Here is a 19,434-nt window from a genome sequence, read left to right on the forward strand (position 1 = left end):
CGCATTCCTTCCACATCCAGTTACGAGTGAATCGAGTGAATCGTGAGATCGTGTGAATCGGAGAGCCCCGCGTGCGTCCCCGCTGGGTGAGATCGCCGTGGACATGATGTGTGCGGCTCGGGGAGCAGGAAGCCAAGGACAGCAGGCTTGTCACGCATCCCGGGACACCACCGTTCCCATTCCGGCTTCTGAGGTTTATCGTCACACGCCTCTGTTTCCTCCTGGTGGTCTCCCAACGAGCATAAATACGTGGACGGATAGCCTGGCCTTTGTCTTTGCCGCAGGACCTACCCTGTGCCTTCTCAGACTTTGAAAAATAAATTACCAGCGGGGCGCCTGCGTGGCTCAGTCGGTTGGGCAGCCAACGCCGGCTCAGGTCATGATCTCACGGTTCGTGGGTTCAAGCCCCGCATCGGGCTCTGTGCTGACGGCTCGGAGCCTGGAGCCTGCTTCGGATTCTGTGTCTCCCTCTCTCTCTGCCCCTCCCCCGCTCACGTTCTGTCTCAAAAATAAATAAACATGAAAAAGAATTAAATAAAAATTAATTAATAGCATAACTATATATGTACATACACGTCACCTATCTCAGATTACTTTTAGATACAGCACTGGGGACAGAGTAGCTGAAAACCTACCTTGGGCCTCAGGACTGCTGTCTGCACCGCAGAGTAATTAAGAATTAGCAGTTGAGCGATGGGGCTTATGACGCTCTAAAAGGATTTCTCGGGTGGCCACATGCTGAGGCATTTGATTGCCACATCACAAACTGTAGGCCCCCTGGGTGGTTGTGGTGGCTGTGGCAGCTTTAAACAAGAAAATGAGTTGCAATCAACCACAGCGTCAAGATTAAAAATATTTCCCTTGTTTCCTGGAGCGTTGGGAGTCCACTTCTTTCTAAGGGTCCTTTTTCACTCACATCCGTGATGGCCCCGAGGAACGTGCCGAGCGGCAGGTAGAGGGCCACTTGCTGGCGTGGGAGTGAGTGTGGCCACGGAACACAGGAGTGAGTTGGGGAGCGTCACACGGGAACTTGGCCTCCGCTTCCCTCACCAGAAAAGTAAGAATCATGATTTCGCGATGCCTGCTGTGCGTCCCCGATCTCAAAATCGAGTGCGTTTAGGGCGCTGTCTGCCCTTGTCGCGGCCCTGTCCGTGTCAGCGGCTCCCCACCTGACACCACGTCCAGATTCGCTTCTTGGTGCCCCTGCCGGACAAAGCGGCCTCGGCGGCAAGCGGGCCGATGGGCTTAGCGCCTACGTTTCCTCGCCTGACTGCCCTGCTGATTCACCACCCCGTTACACCACGCATGTGTCTCTCTCTCTGCTCCTTCTTCCCTGTCTGGGACAATCCCGGAGGGTGGACCTTGGCATCAGACCCCTGGCTCCCATCCCACTAGCTCGGGATCTCTGACGAGTTGCTTTTCGTCCTCTCTTGTCCACCCATAAAGTGTTTGATGGCTGGAGAAACGGAACGGGGTCGTGTCAGTCATGTGATGGATGGCAGTCACTTCACGCAAGTTCGCGTCAGCATTGTTCGCCTCCATGGCTGGTGATCGCGTGTCACTATCTGACGGGTCGTATTCGTGGGACCATTTTATTTTTAAAAAATACTTAACTTTGAGGGGCGCCTGGGTGGCGCAGTCGGTTAAGCGTCCGACTTCAGCCAGGTCACGATCTCGCGGTCCGTGAGTTCGAGCCCCACGTCGGGCTCTGGGCTGATGGCTCGGAGCCTGGAGCCTGTTTCCGATTCTGTGTCTCCCTCTCTCTCTGCCCCTCCCCCGTTCATGCTCTGTCTCTCTCTGTCCCAAAAATAAATAAAAAACGTTGAAAAAAAAATTAAAAAAAAAAAAAAAATACTTTGAGAGAGAAGACGCGCGTGTGCGCAGGGGAGAGGCAGAGAGAGAATCCCAAGCAGGCTCAGTGCTGTCAGCGCAGAGCCCCACGTGGGGTTCCATCTCACCAACGGCGAGATCATGACCTGAGCCATGACCCGAGCGCAGATCAAGAGTCGGATGCTTAAGGCTTAACTGACTGAGCCACCCAGGCGCCCCCGTGGAACTACTTTCAAATCCAAAAGTGTCAGGTCTGACTCCGTAGCACGTTAGATGCCACGACTGCCCACCTTCAGCAGTAGAGAGAGAAAAAGTATTAAAAAATCCGTATTTAAAAAAGTATTAACATCAGCAAAAGAATTACGTATCTCTTCCCCTTTCTGTTCTCTTGGTTTGTTTTATAGTCTACTGTTTTTCGTAAGTCGAGCATGATAACTACCAGGAGGATGTGCCTTATTTCGCAAATCAGGTTACATAGTGTGCGCACTCAGAAGGAGAGGGAGAGATGAAAAGCTTCTAATCCCGGCCTCAATCAGTCCGAGTCTGTCTCATAGCAGATTCTCTAGAAATCCGCCTTTCCCCCGGCTTGCAGCAACCTTCGTCACAGCTTCTGCGCGGACGGCTTTGCAAGCGAAGCAAAGCCCGTCACTTTCAGAGTTTGCCAGAGGGAGGATGCTGGATCTTAAGCCTGAAGTGCTGTCGTGGGTACTCTCCAGTGGACTTGTAACCAGTCTCATTATATTTAGGGTTTTATATCCATTTATATCGTTGGCGCCTTAAATCGGCTCTTCCCACGCCAGCTGGGATAGCTTTCTAAAACCCAGAATGAAAGCAGCCAGCCAGGGTGAGACCACTGACGTACGGATCACAGCTGCAGACAGGGAAGCAGCCGCCCCATCCCGTGGCCTCTCCGGTCCCCAACCCCAGCAGCGTGTCTTGGGACATAGCCAGGGACGTAGGCGGTGCAGAAACATCGAGCAGCCGCGCCCCAGGCGCAGGCCTTATATACCCCAGTGCGGATGTGAAAAACCCTGGAATGGTTGGCACCTAATGCCAGCTCATCGTGTCATGTCAAATACATGAAAAAGCAGCACCAAGAGAGAGCTGAGACGCCAGATGGAGAGATGGGTGAAATGAATTTTGAAATGGGATGAATGAGAAAAGAGTCGTTTTCTAAAGGGTTAACATACAGACCACGAGCGGAGAATTTCAAAGGAAAAAGTTATGTCTTATTACACCATGATCCTGGCTAATAGCTTTTCAAGACTTTGAGAGAAATAACTCTACACACGCACTTAAATTTTTTTAAAGGAAAAACGTTATGCCTTACTGCACCATGATCCTGGCTGATAGCTTTTCAAAACTTTGAGAGAAAAATAACTGCGGGCAGAGAATTTCAAAACTGGGACAGACTTCAGAAGCCACCTACATACCCCGGCCCTCCGTGTTCTATCTGAAAAGCATCTGCAGAGCTCACAGAATTTAGGAAATGCAAATTATAAGCTCAGAGGGATACCCCGTAGCCCATTGACCACCCCCCGCCCCCCCCCACACCAGTGGGGGACTGAGATGTTCTGGAAAGGGAAACTTCCGGGTGTAGAAATACCAAACCTTTGCAGTTCTACCCATTTTTGCGAAAATTTCTATAAAATATCGTTAAGCTTTTCTTGCTGGCTCAGGTGGTTGGGTTTTTTTTTTTCCTTCTTTTAATTTTTTTTTTTCATTGAGAAACATCAGGTAGCCCACTCTGTTCGTGATTAACTTATTATCCCCGGTGATTTGAGGCTTCAGGAGGTTCTCCTGAGTCACCATCAAGGAGAAATCCCTGCTAAATTAACGGATGTGAGTGTGGCATGCAGAGAGAATGAAGAAGAATAATGTCGGTCCACATTCCCTGTTTAAAACCCTTGAATCCTGATAAGTTTCTAAATTTAGATGTTTTCCCATTTTAGCAAGGTACTTGAGCACATCCAGTGTGCATGACGAACACCCCCAGGGGTGCTCGTTCAACACGTTATTCCGTCTGCCCCCAAACCTCTGAATGCTTCTACTAAATGGGATCAAGACTAGACATAAATAGCCCAGTGTCCAGTTAGGCCAGGTTTTCGGCATCATAGAAAGAACCTGATTTTCAGAGGTTTTAACACTTGGGAATTGTGGATGAGAAATTATAGACCCATAGGTAATATGCACTGAAGATTTACCGTGTGCCAGGCAGGTACTGTGCTAAGTGCTTTATGCATTGTCTCAGTAAGTCCTCCCAATAGGTGGATATTTCTGTCACTCCCCTTTGCAAATGGGGAAAACGGATGCACAGAGGAGTTAAGTAACTTGCGCACGGTCACACGGCTAGTTAGCAGAGCTAGGATATAAAGCAGCGCTGACATTGACATTTACCAAGCGCTTGTTACACATTAGGTACTCTTCTAAGCACTCTCCACGTTCTCACTCTCGGGATCTGCAGTCATTTCCCACACTTAACAGGCAAGAGGTGGTAGGGAGATCACATGACACGCCCAAGGTTCAGTCGGATAGATGGTAAGATTTCAGAGCATGTGTGCTCAGTGGGTACCGTGTTGTATGCACGCGTAGCAGTAAAGCACCGGGCTGTGAGGTTCAGCAAAACGAGTTACACCCTGGAGGCTGGGGCAGCTCTCTCCGTGTAGATTTCCTCAAATGTCAGGAACACTGTTGCACTCCTTACACCCTGATGTCCTCACTGCACATGTTACAATGTCTTCACGTGGAATCACTTACTATGCCAGCTGTGAATGGGGCGCCTGGGTAGCTCAGTTGGTTGAGCGTCCGACCTCTGCTCAGGTCATGATCTCAGCGTTCTCAGCGTTTGTGGGTTCGAGCCCCACATCGGACTCTGTGCTGACAGCTCGGAGCCTGGAACCTGCTTCAGATTCTATGTCTCCCTCTCTCTCTGCCCCTCCTCTACTCTCTGTCTCTCTCTGTCAAAAGTAAATAAACATTAAAAATAAAAAAAGCTGTGAAGGCCAGTTTTCTTGTGAACTTGACCCTAGAAAGCCCTGTCATTCTCTGAACAGCCCTTCTGGGCGCTGTGTTGAGTCAGTGGGTCCCACAAGCAGCTGGAAGCTAGGAACTGTCCCCTCCGGCTCGGCCCCCACTCTCTCAGTGGGAACCCGCATGTCCCTAGCAGAAGAGCTGTGCTCATCTCAGGCAAGCCCGTGGGGGTGGAGATGGCCTTACGTGGAAGACAGCAAAACCAAGCAGAATTCACCAGGGTTACCAAAGGTTTTGTTTTGATATCCTGGGTCATTGTCCCATCTGGCAGTGGTGGCCTTTTCCCCTTGGTCTAATCCCGAGAAGAGCTGACCGGTTTTATCGGCACTGGCCTGGCACGCTCCACTGAACGTAGCCCAGAATTTTCCAGAGCCAGCCGTCCGTAGCCCCCCATATGCAAGAGACCCATGCGGTCCACTTAGATGAGTGACCCCGCTCCTGCCGGAAGCACTGGGCACTCTCAGCTTGTCGCTTGTCACCCGCCACGTTGAGGGGCCGCTTTCTCCCGCAGTCTGGCCGCTTTGGTGACACCAGCGTGTGGTACTCTTCCACATCTTTCCCGAGTTTGCAGGGGTTCAGGTTTCTGCTCCGGAATGGTGCCTGAAGTTAGACCCTCTGGTGCCACGGAGGTCCAAGCAGGTTGGCCTCTCGTCGATGCCCCCTTATTGCTCAGGGCTGTGGCTCCAGGACAGGGCAGGTGGCTGCGCCTCGGGACTCCTGAGGTAGCATCATGCTGGCTGGTGTGCTCTTTCTGGAAGCTCCGTGAAGCCCCACGGGGCCACCGGGAGCCACGTGGTGTTCTACCCCCCGTGCTTTGGAGCTGGTTTTCCTTTCCCCGTTGTCACTGCCTTTCTTCTTTGCCCCTCAGCTCATGTTCTGTGGCTTCTAAACTCCGGCGCTAACCAGAGAAACAAACCCCCCCCCATTGCTGCCGCCTCCAAGGGTTCCCACCGCCCCTGCCGCGCTCCTCTCTGCCTGCATTTCCTTTTCCCCCTGTTCTAGTTCTTTCGCTCGACACTTCTGGCCTGAGCATTAGCCCCACCTGGCCCGACGAGTGCCCACACCACCTTTGATTCTTGTCAGGTATTTTCTCTGTCCGCGTTGGGCTCAAGAGCTGTTCATTTGCCACAGGAGACGTTTCCTTTTCTTTTTCCCCCACCTGTCATTTCACTTCCGGATTCGATGCCTTTCTGGTTGCTTGAGGTGGTCTGACCTCCCTGTAAGTGGCAATAGGTTGATGTCTGCTTCTCTTTTCACTGATGGGGGGGGGGGGGTGTTGCTGAGCTACAGGGTCACTCCAGTGGGGTGCCCTAGATTGAGTTTGAAGTCATCGTGTGGGCTTCTCTTTGAATCGGTTTGCTACAAACATGGGAGATGATAGAATCCTGCGTTCATTTTTGTTTAGTACCAGCCGCTCTGAGAAACGTGATTGGGGGGGGGGGGGGGGGGAATCAGCATCCTAAAATGCCCATCACGTGGCAGACAGCTCAAGGCCAAGAGAAATATGCAGGCTCTCACCTGCGGGGGGGGGGGGGGGGGGGGGGGGGGGGGGGTTCTTCTCCAAAATGAGAGATTTAGTACACGTGAAAAGGAAAAAAAAAATACTGCAGTGTATACGTAAGCCTGTCAACTAGTAATTTAATTAGCTACATCTTGTCTCTTGGGTGAACTTGAATCACGAGCTACTTCAGTGTACCCGGAGCAGAAATTGACCCAGAGGGTGGGCCTGTGTGAGATGCTCCTCACAGAACACAGAGTAGCGTCCTAATGTGGCAAGTGTGAGAGATGTTTGTTTTTAAAGGTAAAAAGCGATTAGTGCATTTGTATGGATTCTTTGCGCAATTTTTATTTCCAGAACAGAGCATTTGGCTCCAGTACTCAAGACACGGCAAGGCATACTTTTCTGTTGCCCAAGAGGGACTTCTTTTTTACTCTTTGGTAATGAAAACCAAGCCCTGATAAATGCAGCTCGCCGTGCAGATTAGAGTCAAATCAGGCGTTGATCATTCAAGGGGAAAAGACTGAGTGGTTCCGTTCTTTCACCGTGTGGCCCCCGTGTCGCAGGGGGAAAGTGAGTCCCAGGGAGAAGAGGGGGCCGAAGCGTTCCGGTGGGGTCCGCCGGCCGTCTCCGAATTCCAAGCGTCTTGCCTTTTCCCCCTGGTGCTCCGAGTTTACACTAGGTGGCATGCAAGGAAAGCCGAACAAATTCAGAAACTCGCTTGCGTGTTCACAGAACCCCTCGGCCCGAGCTGCGATCGGCGGGCGCGGCGTGGGCGCGGGCTGCGCGGACTGACGCTGTCGTCTTGTTCCCTCCCCAGGATGAAGTGCCCCCTCGCCGGCGCGAATAAGAGATTTCTGATTAACACGATTAAGAACACGCTGCCCTCCCACAAAGAGCAGGACCCTGAGCCGAAAGAGGCCACGAAGGCACCTGCAAAAAGCCAGAGCCGGAAGGAAGAGCACCGCAAGGGGCACCGAGGCCACCCTTACAAGCCCCGCTCCCAGGGCCGGGGCGCGCGCGGCCCCTCGCCCCCGCGGAAGCGGAGCAGCCCGGAGAGGGGCCCGGCGAGGGGCCCGGGAAGGGGCCCGCCGAGGGGCCCGCCGAGGTACGAGAAGCGGTCCGACAAGCGGTGAGGCCGGGACCGCGCGGCCGGTGCCTCCGGGACTGGGGCTTGTGCGGACGCAGGGTTGGGGCACGGGCCTCGGGCTGGAGTGGTTTTTAGCGCCGGTCCTTTGCGGCGGCGACACGGCCGTCCGCGCCCGGGGACTCGTCTGCAGGCGGCGCGGCAGGTTTCGGCTACCGCGGCAGCGCCCCGCGCACGCGTGTGGTTTCTGTTCTCTCTCGTCCGCCAGTTGGTTTCGAAATAAACCTGAAACGGAAACAAAGTTCCCCGAGATGGTTACGACTGGTTCCAGGGTTGTTTGTTTGTTTCATGTGTTCCAATCGTGGTCATTTCTCAAGTTTTCTCCAAAAAAAAAAACAAAAACAAAAACCACTTGTAAATCCTAAACGTTATCTTGCTGGAGGCTGAATTTCAGAGGCAGAAGTCAGCCGGCCAGGAACCGTGGTTAGGCCGAGGTGTGACCCTTGGAAAGGCTGGAAATGTACCAGGAAGAAACGCAGCGAGAGACTCCTTGCCGGTTTCCTTTTCCTGCGAGCGAGCCGTGGGGAGGGTGCCCACAGGGCTTTGGGTTTGGTGTTCTGTACCAAAAGCCAGAAGGGGGGAAACGTGGCTCTGTCGCTGCCTTGTGCGTTCTCAGACTCATTCCCCAGATGAACCACCTTTCCATAGTCAGTTTTGGGGGCAACGTGTGCGTTCTAAGCGGTGCTTTCAAAAGAACCCTCAAAGGTTAAAGTTAAATTATTCAGTGCTGTGTCTTCTTGAGCTAAACACCTACATTACCACCCTCAGTAGAGTTGTTTCCGAAACCTTAATTTTAAATAAAAGTGTGTTTACAACGCCTTTTTCTGGTTTCGGTGTTGTTTTCTTGCTTTTTGTTTTGTTCGGTATCAGGGTGTCTCCCAAATGAACGTACAATTACAGACTTTGCAAACCCGCGTCCTTCCTTTCATACTCAGGAAAATGCCACGAAGTCCCGTCTTCCCCAGCCCACAAAAGGAAGAAGAATCTGTCTGTCTGGTCCCCTCCCAGTTTTCCATAGCGCTGACCTTATGCCTGGCTGCTCTCAGATAATCACCCGCCACAGCCTGTTCCCTGCTTCCTGGCAGCCAAGAAAAGCCCTTTCTCAGGGTCAGAAAGGAGCACATCCGAAAAGTTAGCTTTGGGGTGTTTATAGAGAAACTAGACTAGACCGAATGCTGCTTCCCCAGCAAGCCACCGGCCACATCCTCAGTCTGCTCCGAGCTAAAAGCGCAGGAGGGACAAACCCAAGGCCTCGCTTGACCCTCCCGCCTCCCACCAGAGACCCCAGGGCCTCATCCTATGACTTTGTAGCGACGCAGCGGCACACGTTGCTTTCAGGACTTTATCCAAATCGACGTCTGCATTCGCTTACATTATTTGTGCTAAATTTGCAATGTTTTCTATTTAAATGCCAGAAATAGCGTAGCGCTGTGAGTTTTTGAAAAATCTTGTTATAATTGAGTAAAATAAAGTTGTACTGTTTCAACTGTCTACGTTCTCCGTATTTAGAGCAAACTGCCAGGTTCTTGTTCTTTAGAAGAAGATGGTTATAACGAGCACATTCTAACACTTACAGGAAGCCTCGTTAGCCTAACCATACTGAACCTTTCTTATTAAACTGTGTTCCAGGATGAGTCTTCTACAGAATCACCTTCCCTTTAAAAGGAATTGTTCCCAGGGGCACCAGGGTGGCTCAGTTGGTTGAACTTCAGAGTCCTGGTTTCAGCTCAGGTCGTGATCTCACCATGCGTGAGAGCAAGCACCCCTCGGAGTCCACACTGACAGTACAGAGCCTGCTTAGGATTCTCTCTCTCCCTCTCTCTGCCTCTCCCCCATCCGCGTGCTCCTTTCTCGCAAAATAAATAAACATTTAAAAAAAAAAAAAAAAAGGAATTGTTCCACCTCCGAAAATGTTACTAGAGTCTTTAAAACTTAAGAGCAGCCATGGTTTCCTGTATAGAAATGTCAAGAGCAAATTGATCTGTTCCTGTTCCATATCTGGACCGTGGATGTCGGCAGAAGTGATTGGTCCTGAGATGTCACACACACCAGCCACCTCCTACTTCTCCGCTTACCACCGCCCCCCCACCCCCACCCCGGAGAGCCTCCTCCGCCCCGGATACTGTCTGCTCTCCAGTATAGTTGTATGTGGAACTCACAAAGCCCAGCAGAGGAGTTCTAGGAGTTGAGTCTGAGCCTGCCTCTGCAGCTGGCTGGCTGGCTGGGGGGAGGGCCCTACCTGGTCACTTCCCTTCATCGTCCCCCTCTGTACACTAAGATGTTTGGACTGAGTCCCCAGTTAAGTAGAGACAGAAGGACCAAGTGTTAGCCCTAAGTTTTCATGCCCCCACTAGGAAGCCGCAAGACTTGAGCACAAGTGCGACTTCGCAGAGTTCATTTTCTGTTTTCGTTGCTTTAGGAAATGCGGTCTCGGAGACATGTGAACCAAAAGTGACGGTCTCGGCCGTGGCCACTGACCTGCTAGTGTCAGTCCTCCCAAATGGCCCACACGTCCCGGGAGAGGGAGCCAGAGCGGGTGGTTTTTCTTCGAGCAGGCTGAGAATGCTAAAGGACATTTCCTCAGGTCGGATTCTGGAAGGATCGGTGGGGTCTGGAAGGTGGCTGTGGAGTTTTGAATTTTCCCGTTTGTTTGTTTCAGGAGGGGCGGGGCGGGGGGTACAGAGCTGCCTCAAATCTCCTGGGAGAATTTATCATTCCTTCGCTGATGATCGATGTGACTTAGCGTGTCACTCACATTTTTATATCGTACTGACATAATCTCCGCCACTCCAGAGGTCCTGCCGTTGTCTTCGGATCCTAAAGAGTAGCTGGCCCATAGTCAGTGCTTGTTTAATAAACCCATAAGGTGAATCCCTGATGAAGGGAAGCCTCACACTCTCTCAAGGAATGTTAAACTTGTAAATATTATCACCAGGAGGAACTGATCGGCTGAACTAAACTATGTGGACAGTAACACTGTGTATCACCCATGGGCCAAACTTGTCAGGCTTTTTCCCCCCGGCTTTGCTGAGATACAGTTAACATATAACATTGTGTCAGTGTAGAATGTAAAATGTGGTGATTTGACAGAAGTAAACATTGTGAAATGATTACAAGAAGGTTACTTAGCACGTACATTACCTGACAGTTACCCATTTGTGTGTGTGTGTGTGTGTGTGTGTGTGTGTGTGTAGCGAGAACGTTTAAGATAAGCTTCTACCTGGGTCCAAGGAAGGTGCTCTGCCCCATTCTGTAACTAAGGAAACGGGACAGGGTAAACAGTTTGCCCCGGTCACGGTCACGGATCTGGGAAGGGGCCGAGAGGCTGTCTGAAGCCAGGACTGTCTGAATCTACAAACCTACATTCTTTTCTTGTACATTATGCCAAACCCTATCTGAACTCAGCTCTCTCCAAACACAGGACTGGGATGTCTCGGTGTGTAACGGGCCAAGGAGTCCCAACTTGAGAGCCTGAAGAGCTTAAATAACTCACGCATTTGATTGGTTAAAATGGACTCCTGGCGGCCTGAATGCCCAAGCCCCACCCAAGGAACACGTGTCCCGGGCCAGCGTTTACTGCAGGCCGGCCGATCCGTCTAATCCACGAGGAAAACTTAGTTCTCTGGTTAAATGGTTATATGGCAGCTGACGGAAATATCGAAGGGGAATTACACTCCCACGTGAAGCAAAGATTTTAGGTTATTTCATATCCAGCCCCTCCTTTTTTCCATCCACAAGAATAGCAAGACTTGGGAGTTAAGAAATCTTACACTTCAAGGCCTCTTTGGTACCTTACATAACACCCCATCACCCAGGGAGCATCAGCAGGTCTTGGAATAAGCCCCGCCCTCATCGGAGAAGGCTAGTTTGCAGAACGTTCTGCTTTGAAAAGGCTGCTAAGAGGCATGCACTCACGCACACGGGGACACGGAAAGAAGTGAATTATTTAGTTATTATTAATATTTAATTATTTAATACTTATTTTATAATGTAAATTATTTAATCTACATTAAAACCGCCAACAGGACACAGTAAGCAGAATTCAGGGGAATTTTATAACTAAGTTGTTTCTATTTGGGTCACCACGCTATCAATCTCAGTAGAAGGCCCTGGGCATTATCATGAAAAGGCCAATAATAAACAGATTTGGGTGCATCGTCAATTACTTGAGCTATTTGTCCCATCCGTCTAGCCCTATAGCTCTCACCTTTGGTTTTCCTAACACGAAAATTCCCTGTGTGCAACATGAACCCTATAAATATACCTTATGAAATACCCAAGAAACATCTTTCTCCACCAGCCAGATGGATAGCTCGCCCTCAGCGCTTGTCCCCTATCCTTCGTAGATGGTTTTTTTCTCATTCGCTCCCCGGGCGTGTGGTTCCTTCGAGATGAACTAGTATATACCGCCCAGTTACAAGCCTCTGTTTACTCCCAAGTTACAGGCCTGTCAGTCGGGGAGGATAGTCTTTCAAAGGTCAGTGTGGATTTTCAAACGAAAAACTGCAAGCCTGGTTTTTAATCCTATATCCTACGTGGAGAGCAAGCCGTCCATTTGCTCGCTCGCTCACTCCGTCGGTAAGAGAGCGAAGCAAATGGGACCAGCACACGCTGGGCCCAGATTGGAGCAATTTAACTCCCGGCCTCAAAGTCTTCTATAAGCCACGGTCGTATCCACCACATTTAAAGGTAGAGGGCATTCCTGAAACTCACTGTTTGCTTCTCCAAATTTGTCTGGCCCTGCCCGCAGGCATTCCAATTTTCTACATTTGGGAAGCGGTCCGTGGTGGTTCATTAGCACAAAAGCAGCACAAAAGCTTTCAGTTTCAATGTTTTTTTAAAGTCAAAATTTTCACTGTGACAAGTTCTAAAAATACGTATGTGTCTAGTGAACCTCAAAACTATGTGTGTGAATCTCAAACATAAGCACAGAAGATAATACGTCATATATGGCCAGATCACATAAAACTACTAGAAACACACTAAGAATATGCTTTAAAAAAGTTATCAATAGATGAAATGTTCACAGAAAATACAAACATCCAGGGGCGCCTGGGCAGCTCCGTCGGTTAAGCATCTATTGATGTCAGCTCACGTCGTAGTCTCATGGTTCATGAGATCGAGCCCCACGCTGGGGGCTGACAGCATGGAGCCTGCTTTGGATTCTCTCTCTCTCCCTCTCTCTCTTCCCCTCCTCTGCTGTCTCTCTCTCTCTCTCTCTCTCTCTCTCTCTCTCTCGAAAATAAATAAATGAACATTTTTTCAGAAGAAAATACAAACATCCAGTAAGCACATGAAAAATGTTCAACTCACCAATAAATTAAAAAATGCAAACTAAAAGGATTTTTTTCTTTTTCAAAATAGCTGGGCTTTTTAAAAAGTAATTCTGCTAACCAGAGTATGTTGATACAAATACTCTCGAAAAACAATTCGCAAGAGGGTAAAATGACTCCGTATTTCCAGGACTCACTGAAATGGTCTTCGTTGACAAAGAAATGCTGCTTCTAAAAGCCACATACTGAGATTTCCATCCAATTTAGTATGTATCTTTAGGTATTTGCTGAAACTATCCTCAATTAGTTGTCTTTTTGTTCTTGCCTTTGTTTTAATAACACTGTTATAGAACCATATTGACAAACACAGCAATAATATCAATGTAAAAAATGTAGATAACAAAGCTCTTTCCTTACATGTTAATTACATTCATTTTCCCATGTTGCCTTGTAGTCAGTCCCGTCCATTCGTTATAAGGTTGGGATGTTCTTTTGCAGGATGGGGTACCTGCTGTGAATTAGTGACCAATGAATTACTCTTTCTCTCATAAAAGGTCTGGACACCAAAAGGTCTGGAAACCACTAGGAAGATGTGGCAAACCTCGAAGTTAAAACGAATGATTCACTCTCAGAAACGGGTGTTCCCCAGCCCTAAATCTCTGAGTTCCACAGCTCTGTTTTAGTACCCAGGGGAGAATGAGTACGACCAGCGGTCATAATAGTGGTTCCACTGAATCGGAAGTTAAGACGGCCCTATGCGAGGTCTGCCTCTTCTCAGCTGCAACCGCTGAACTGGGAATTTGATCATGACTATGAAAAGGAAACTGACATCATATCTTGGGAACTGGAGGAAGCTGAAGAGAAATCCTGGTACACCTCTGTGCACGATCATGTTTAGGCATAAAGGTTGGTGGAAGGTGACTGAAGCTTTAAACAGCCATGGCCAGATAGGCCAGACACACGCCTAGTCTGTATGACACACGCCTCTGGGTGAGTGAGAACATGGCATCGCTAACGTCTGTGACTTTGTGTATTGGCGAGCTGAGTGCAAGCTGGATCTTGGCGCCATTCACACCCTCCGCCGGGAGCCGCTGTGTGGGTGACATCACCCACCAGATGAAGAATCAAAGATTATTCCTTGAGTTTTCTGTCTCTTTCTTCTTCCCTTCCCTCTTATGATTGAATATAATGTCTTGGTTCTCGGTGTGATTTATCCTTGAGTCTACAGCAGTGAGTGAACACTGAGACAGGGCAGGAAGTAAAGCGAAATGGGCTGGAGATCCTGGAGCCCTCTGGCCCCACGGCCTCAGTTCCAGAAGCAGTGACTGGGGGTGACACTGCTGGTTCTCCCACCAGTGAAGAAGAGAGATTGTTTGTAGGACAGTTACACCAGGAGAGACTGGGACACTTTGGGAACGGTGAATGCATGCACAACCCAGGGGAGGACCGAAAGGACTTTCTCTGCCCATCACTTCTCCCCAGTCTTCGCTTTGTGACAGATTCTACCCCAGCCACAGGGGTGGGCATATGAGCAATGCTGGGCCGATCAGACAAACTACTTCAACTCTGAAGCCAGAAAGGATTCATCCATGTGTGGCTGGAGTGTTGCAGGAGTTCCTATGACCAGCAGAGAGAGCTTGTTACGAGGCCAGAAAGTGGCGGGGGGGGGGGGGGGGGGGAATAAAAGAAGAGGGGCGGGACAGCAGGAGTAGGAGCACTGGCAGTCTAAGGCACTTGCTTCTGAATCTTACCTAAGCCTTTAAGACCTGCTTGAACTTGACCCCCATATTAACACTTTTGAAACTGGGGTGTTGCTTCACATGCCCAAATGTTTGACCTTGGGATGACATCCAGTTCATAACGGGCAGTTCAGGTCATAGGGTCACTTGGGATTATAGGAGCAGTGTTTTGTCTCTACCCAGACCCAGCTGCAATCCGGAAGCCTTTTCTCAACAGGAGGGTAGCTATTTGCCCAGGGCAGTGTGGCTCTTCTTCTAAACACTGTGACCTGGACTGTAATTTGAGTTTGCCCCAGGCTTCACAGAGCATCTCCATTTGCTACAGACGCACTGAATATCATTGGATTCGCTAGATCATAAGACCTGAGGATAATCCACACTGCAGCCTGAAACAGCTAGGAAGCCTTCTCTTGCTGTTGGTACCACTCAAACTTGCTAGCTTTACAGATTTCTCAATGAGTGGGTAGGGAAGCACACTCAAATATGGTAGAGTAGGGCACTACATAATTTCTTGTTCCAAGGCTAGGCACCTCTACGTGAAAGGGGTGCTATTGAAAATTACATCAAGGCAGCAGGCGTAAACTTGGATTGTTCCAGGCAAATAAGTCACTCTAGATATATCTTGCCTCCATGACTCAACGAAGCCCACAAAGCATTTTTTTTAATGTTTTATTTATTTTTAAGACAGAGAGACAGAGCATGAGCAGGGGAGGGGCAGAGAGAGAGGGAGACACAGAATCCGAAGCCGGCTCCAGGCTCCGAGCCGTCAGCCCAGAGCCCGACGCGGGGCCCGAACTCGCGAACTGTGAGGTCACGACCTGAGCCCTAAGCTAAATGGTGCTCTGAATCCACCAAAGTTTAAAGACAAGACTCAAAAGGGTCAAATTGTTTCCAAGCAAATTAATAGCATTCCAGGACAAAGTTCAAGAATGATTATAGGAATACAAAGATAAATAGCACCACCAGGCAAAATTCACAATGTCTGGCACCAAAGAAAAAAATCAACAGACATCCAAAGAAGCGGAAAAATACAAGCCGTTATGAGGAGAAAAATGAACCCACAGGAAATGACCTAGAGATGTGAGAGGTGATAGAATAGTAGCTAAGGACAGTAAATGTTATTCCATATGTTCACGAAACTGTAGAAAAGACTGAACATGTGAGAAAAATGATTGAAAAAGGACAGAGCATCATTCAGCTCTGAGATAAATTCAAGTGGCCAAATACACTTGTATTTAAAATTCTCAAAGATGCTGGGGCGCCTGGGTGGCTCAGTTGGTTGAGCGTCCGACTTCGGCTCAGGTCATGATCTCGCAGTTCGTGGGCTCGAGTGCCGCGTCGGCCGGGCTCTGTGCTGACGGCTCGGAGCCTGGAGCCTGCTTCCGATCCTGTGTCTCCCTCTCTCTCTCTGCCCCTCCCCTGCTCACACTCTGTCTCTGTCTCTCTCTCAAAAATAAATAAACATTAAAAAAAATGTTAATCCTCAAAGACGGTGATGGATAGAGAAAAATATATGAACACATACTGTCCACAAAATTTCCAAATATAATGAAAATTATAAACACATGGACATAAGACATTCAATGAACTCGAAGCATTAAAAAAAAAAAAAAGGGAAGAAAACCACCCCAAAGCACATCAAAATCAAACTGCTTTAAACCAATGATGAAGACATAATGTCAAAAGCAGCCCCTCCCGCAAAAGACACAGTACATTCAGGGAAGCACATATAAAGTTCAAAGCATATGTCATCCAGAAACAAAGCCAGAAGGCAGCGAAACATCTCTGAAATACAGAAAGAAAGAAAACAATCGTCAACCTAGAATTCTTTACCCAGGTAAAATATCTTTCAAAAATGAAAGATCCTTGCCAATATCCTCATCCTCTTGTCCTCGGGGAACCACCAGCTATGACCTTCTTTGCACGCTGGGTCGTCCAGAGTGAGAGTTTCGCAAGCGTGGAGTCAGAGGCCCCTGCTACAGCTGTCATCTCCATGAGTCCCTTTTGAGCCCATGTAAGAGAAAAGAACTGAGCAGCGTCAGGATGAGACACTGGGGTTTCGATTCTTTTACACACTTTTGGCACTTTTTTGTTACAATAGTTATACGCGGTTGATATTTTAGGAGAGTGCACAAAAAGAAAAGAAAGGCATAAATTATGCTCTCCCCTTACTCTTACTTAATGGTGAAAGTCTGAATGCTCTCCTCAGTAAGATCAAGGATGCCTCTTTCACTCCTACTATTCAGCAGTATCCTGGAGGGCCTAGCCAAGTGCAATAACTCAAGAAAAAATAAATAGCATTCGGACTGGAATGGAAGAATGAAAACTTTCTTGCTTTTTCAACTGACATGCTTTTCTACATAGAAAACCCTAGAGTGTCTAGAAAGAGCTACCAGAACCATTAAGCAAGTTTAGCAAGGAGGCAGGATATAAAATGAGTATACGAAAATTAATTATATTCCTAATACTTGCAACAATCAAAAGTAAAATTTTTAAAAATCTAAAAAACATCAAAAAAGAAATAAAAGGAGAGGGATAAATCTGACAAGAGATGTGCAAGATCTGTACACTGAAATATTCAAAACATAGCTGAGAGAAATTAAAGATCTAAATAAGTGGAGATATGTTCATGAATTGGAACGTTCAATATTTTTTAGATATATACTCCCAAAATGTGTTATATAAATCCAATGCAATTCCAATTAAAAAAAAAAAAACAAAAAAACTAAGGGCGCCTGGGAGGCTCAGTCGGTTAAGTGTCCAACTCTCAGTTTCGGCTCAGGTCACGGCCTTACAGTTCATGGGTTCGAGCCCCACATCGGGTTCTACACTGATAGCATGGAGCCTGCTTGGAATTCTCTCTCTCTCTCTCTCTCTCTCTCTCTCTCTCTCTCTGCCCCTCCCCAGCTCATGCTGTCTCTGTCTCTCTCAAAATAAATAAATAAAAACTTTAAAAAATTATTTTAAAAAGCTAGCAGGATTTCCCCAGTGAAAATTATTTAATAAGTAACTAAAGTCTCTAGAAGTGGTCGGAGGGCACGACAACAAGTAAAGAAACATTTTTTTAATCCACAAAAATTTGTTAAGACCAGTGAGAGCTTATAGTTTCTGAATCAAGACCACTCCCTTCCTCCTCCCTCCCAGCTCAGAAAGATAGAAACTCTACTCCAGACTGGTGCAGACAAGAACACAGGGCTTACTTTGCCCCCAGCTCCCAGCCAATACGCTATTTTCCCAGGAGGAATAGAACGGCAGCATTTTTCAGCCTGTCCCAGCTACCTGTTGCTGAGACTAAGTTCTGAGCTAGTTGCCTGAGAGGTTGGGCTCCCTTCTCCTGCCTAGTCCCCTCCCACTGGTGGCACAGAGGCTCCACCTTGGGCATGTCACCACTGAGAATTCTGGGTTCCTGACTGCCCTCGCCCTGGTTCAAAAGGCTGTGGTTCCATGCCAGGAAAGGCAAGCCAAGAAGATTTGAGGCCACTGTCCCCCCTCTACCTCATGCTCAGCTCCTAAAGTGGGAGCGTCATTCAGAGAGAAGTATACCAATGTCCCCACCCTAGCTCCAGAGTCCTGACTCAGAGATTTTGCCTAGAGGAAGAAGCAGGCCATCAAATAGATAGCTCCTAATCTCTTCCCAAAGAAACTGATTTCGGGGTGCCTGCGTGGTTCAGTTGGTTAAGCCCTCAACTCTTGATCTCAGCTCGGGTCTTCATCTCGGCGCCGTGAGTTCAAGTCCTACATTCAGTTCTGCACTGGGTGTGAAGCCAGCTTTTTAAAAAGAAAGAAAGAAAGAAACTGACTTCATTTGCAGCGAAATATGGAGAAGTTCAAGGCTTAAGGTGCACTGAAAAATGGTGGATGTTGTGTTGAAAGGAAATTGGAAAAACACCGTTAGGTTTGTTGCACATATGGGCTAAACTGAAGACTGCTGGTTTGCAGGAAAGAACCCCAGGGACAAGACAGCTGGGAGGAGCCCTTTTATTTTATCGAACACTGATTTCAGGAAGTATTCCTTCAGAGAAGCTGGAATTTGGTTGGTTTTGTCTGTGGAACAATTTATGTCCCAGAACGTTGTTGAAAACAGTAGAATAATTATCCAACAATTTGTGGAACTTACCAGCTGAGTATGGTCAGGGGGGAGAGACTCCCTGGCAAACCACTCTCATCCCAGGCTGCACACCAACATCCGAAGTTGAACACTGTGTGTGTGTGTGTGTGTGTGTGTGTGTGTGTGTGTGTGTTGGTGAATAGACATCACTAAAGTAAAAGCTAGTCGCTAAACAAATAAGCAAGCAAAATAACAATAACCAGCACTGAGTGGCAGGGGTGGGGGTGACCAGAACCCAAAATTGCTATTATAAATTATCTAAAATGTCCCCTTTCCAACAAAAAAAAGTATGAGCCATACAGAGAAACAGGAGAATATGACTCATACACTGGGATAGACGCAGGCAACAGAAACTGCCCTTGAGAGTGACCAGATATTGGATTTAACAGACAAAGACTTCAAAGTAGCTATTATAAATATGTTCAAAGAACTAAAGGAAACCGTGGTTTACAAAATAAAGGGATTTTTATAAAGGAATTGTGACAATGTCACATCAAAGAGTCTCGATAAAGAAATAAATTACTTTCAAGGACTCAGATAAAAATTCTGGAGTTGAAAAGTATAATAACTGAAGTGAAAAATATGCTAGAGGATCTCAACTTCTTGCAGAAGGAAATATTAACAAACTCGAAGATAGGTTGATAGAGATTATGCAATCCAAGGCACAGAGAGAAAAAAGAATGAAGAAAAATGAGTAGAGCCTCAGAGAAAGGTAGGATAGCATGAAGCAGATCAACAAACATGTAATAGAAACACCATCCTGAGAAACTTAACAGAAACCCATGGGGGAGGGGAAGGAAAAAAAAAAA

The 19,434-nt window shown here is 48.0% G+C and overlaps 1 protein-coding gene across 1 annotated transcript in view; it reads left to right on the top strand.

Annotated features, from left to right (window-relative positions):
• The window catches only part of LOC125934078 (protein POLR1D-like), a 48,662-nt gene extending 40,338 nt beyond the window's left edge, over nt 1-8,324 (top strand). Inside the window, exon 3 of the mRNA XM_049647385.1 lies at nt 7,179-8,324. Within this exon, the coding sequence (XP_049503342.1) occupies nt 7,179-7,494 (316 nt within the window). The 3' untranslated portion in view covers nt 7,495-8,324. The remainder of the gene's footprint in view (nt 1-7,178) is intronic.
• The last annotated feature ends 11,110 nt before the right edge of the window (nt 8,325-19,434 follow it).

Source organism: Panthera uncia (assembly GCF_023721935.1).
Source record: "Panthera uncia isolate 11264 chromosome A1 unlocalized genomic scaffold, Puncia_PCG_1.0 HiC_scaffold_16, whole genome shotgun sequence".
NCBI lineage: Eukaryota > Metazoa > Chordata > Mammalia > Carnivora > Felidae > Panthera > Panthera uncia.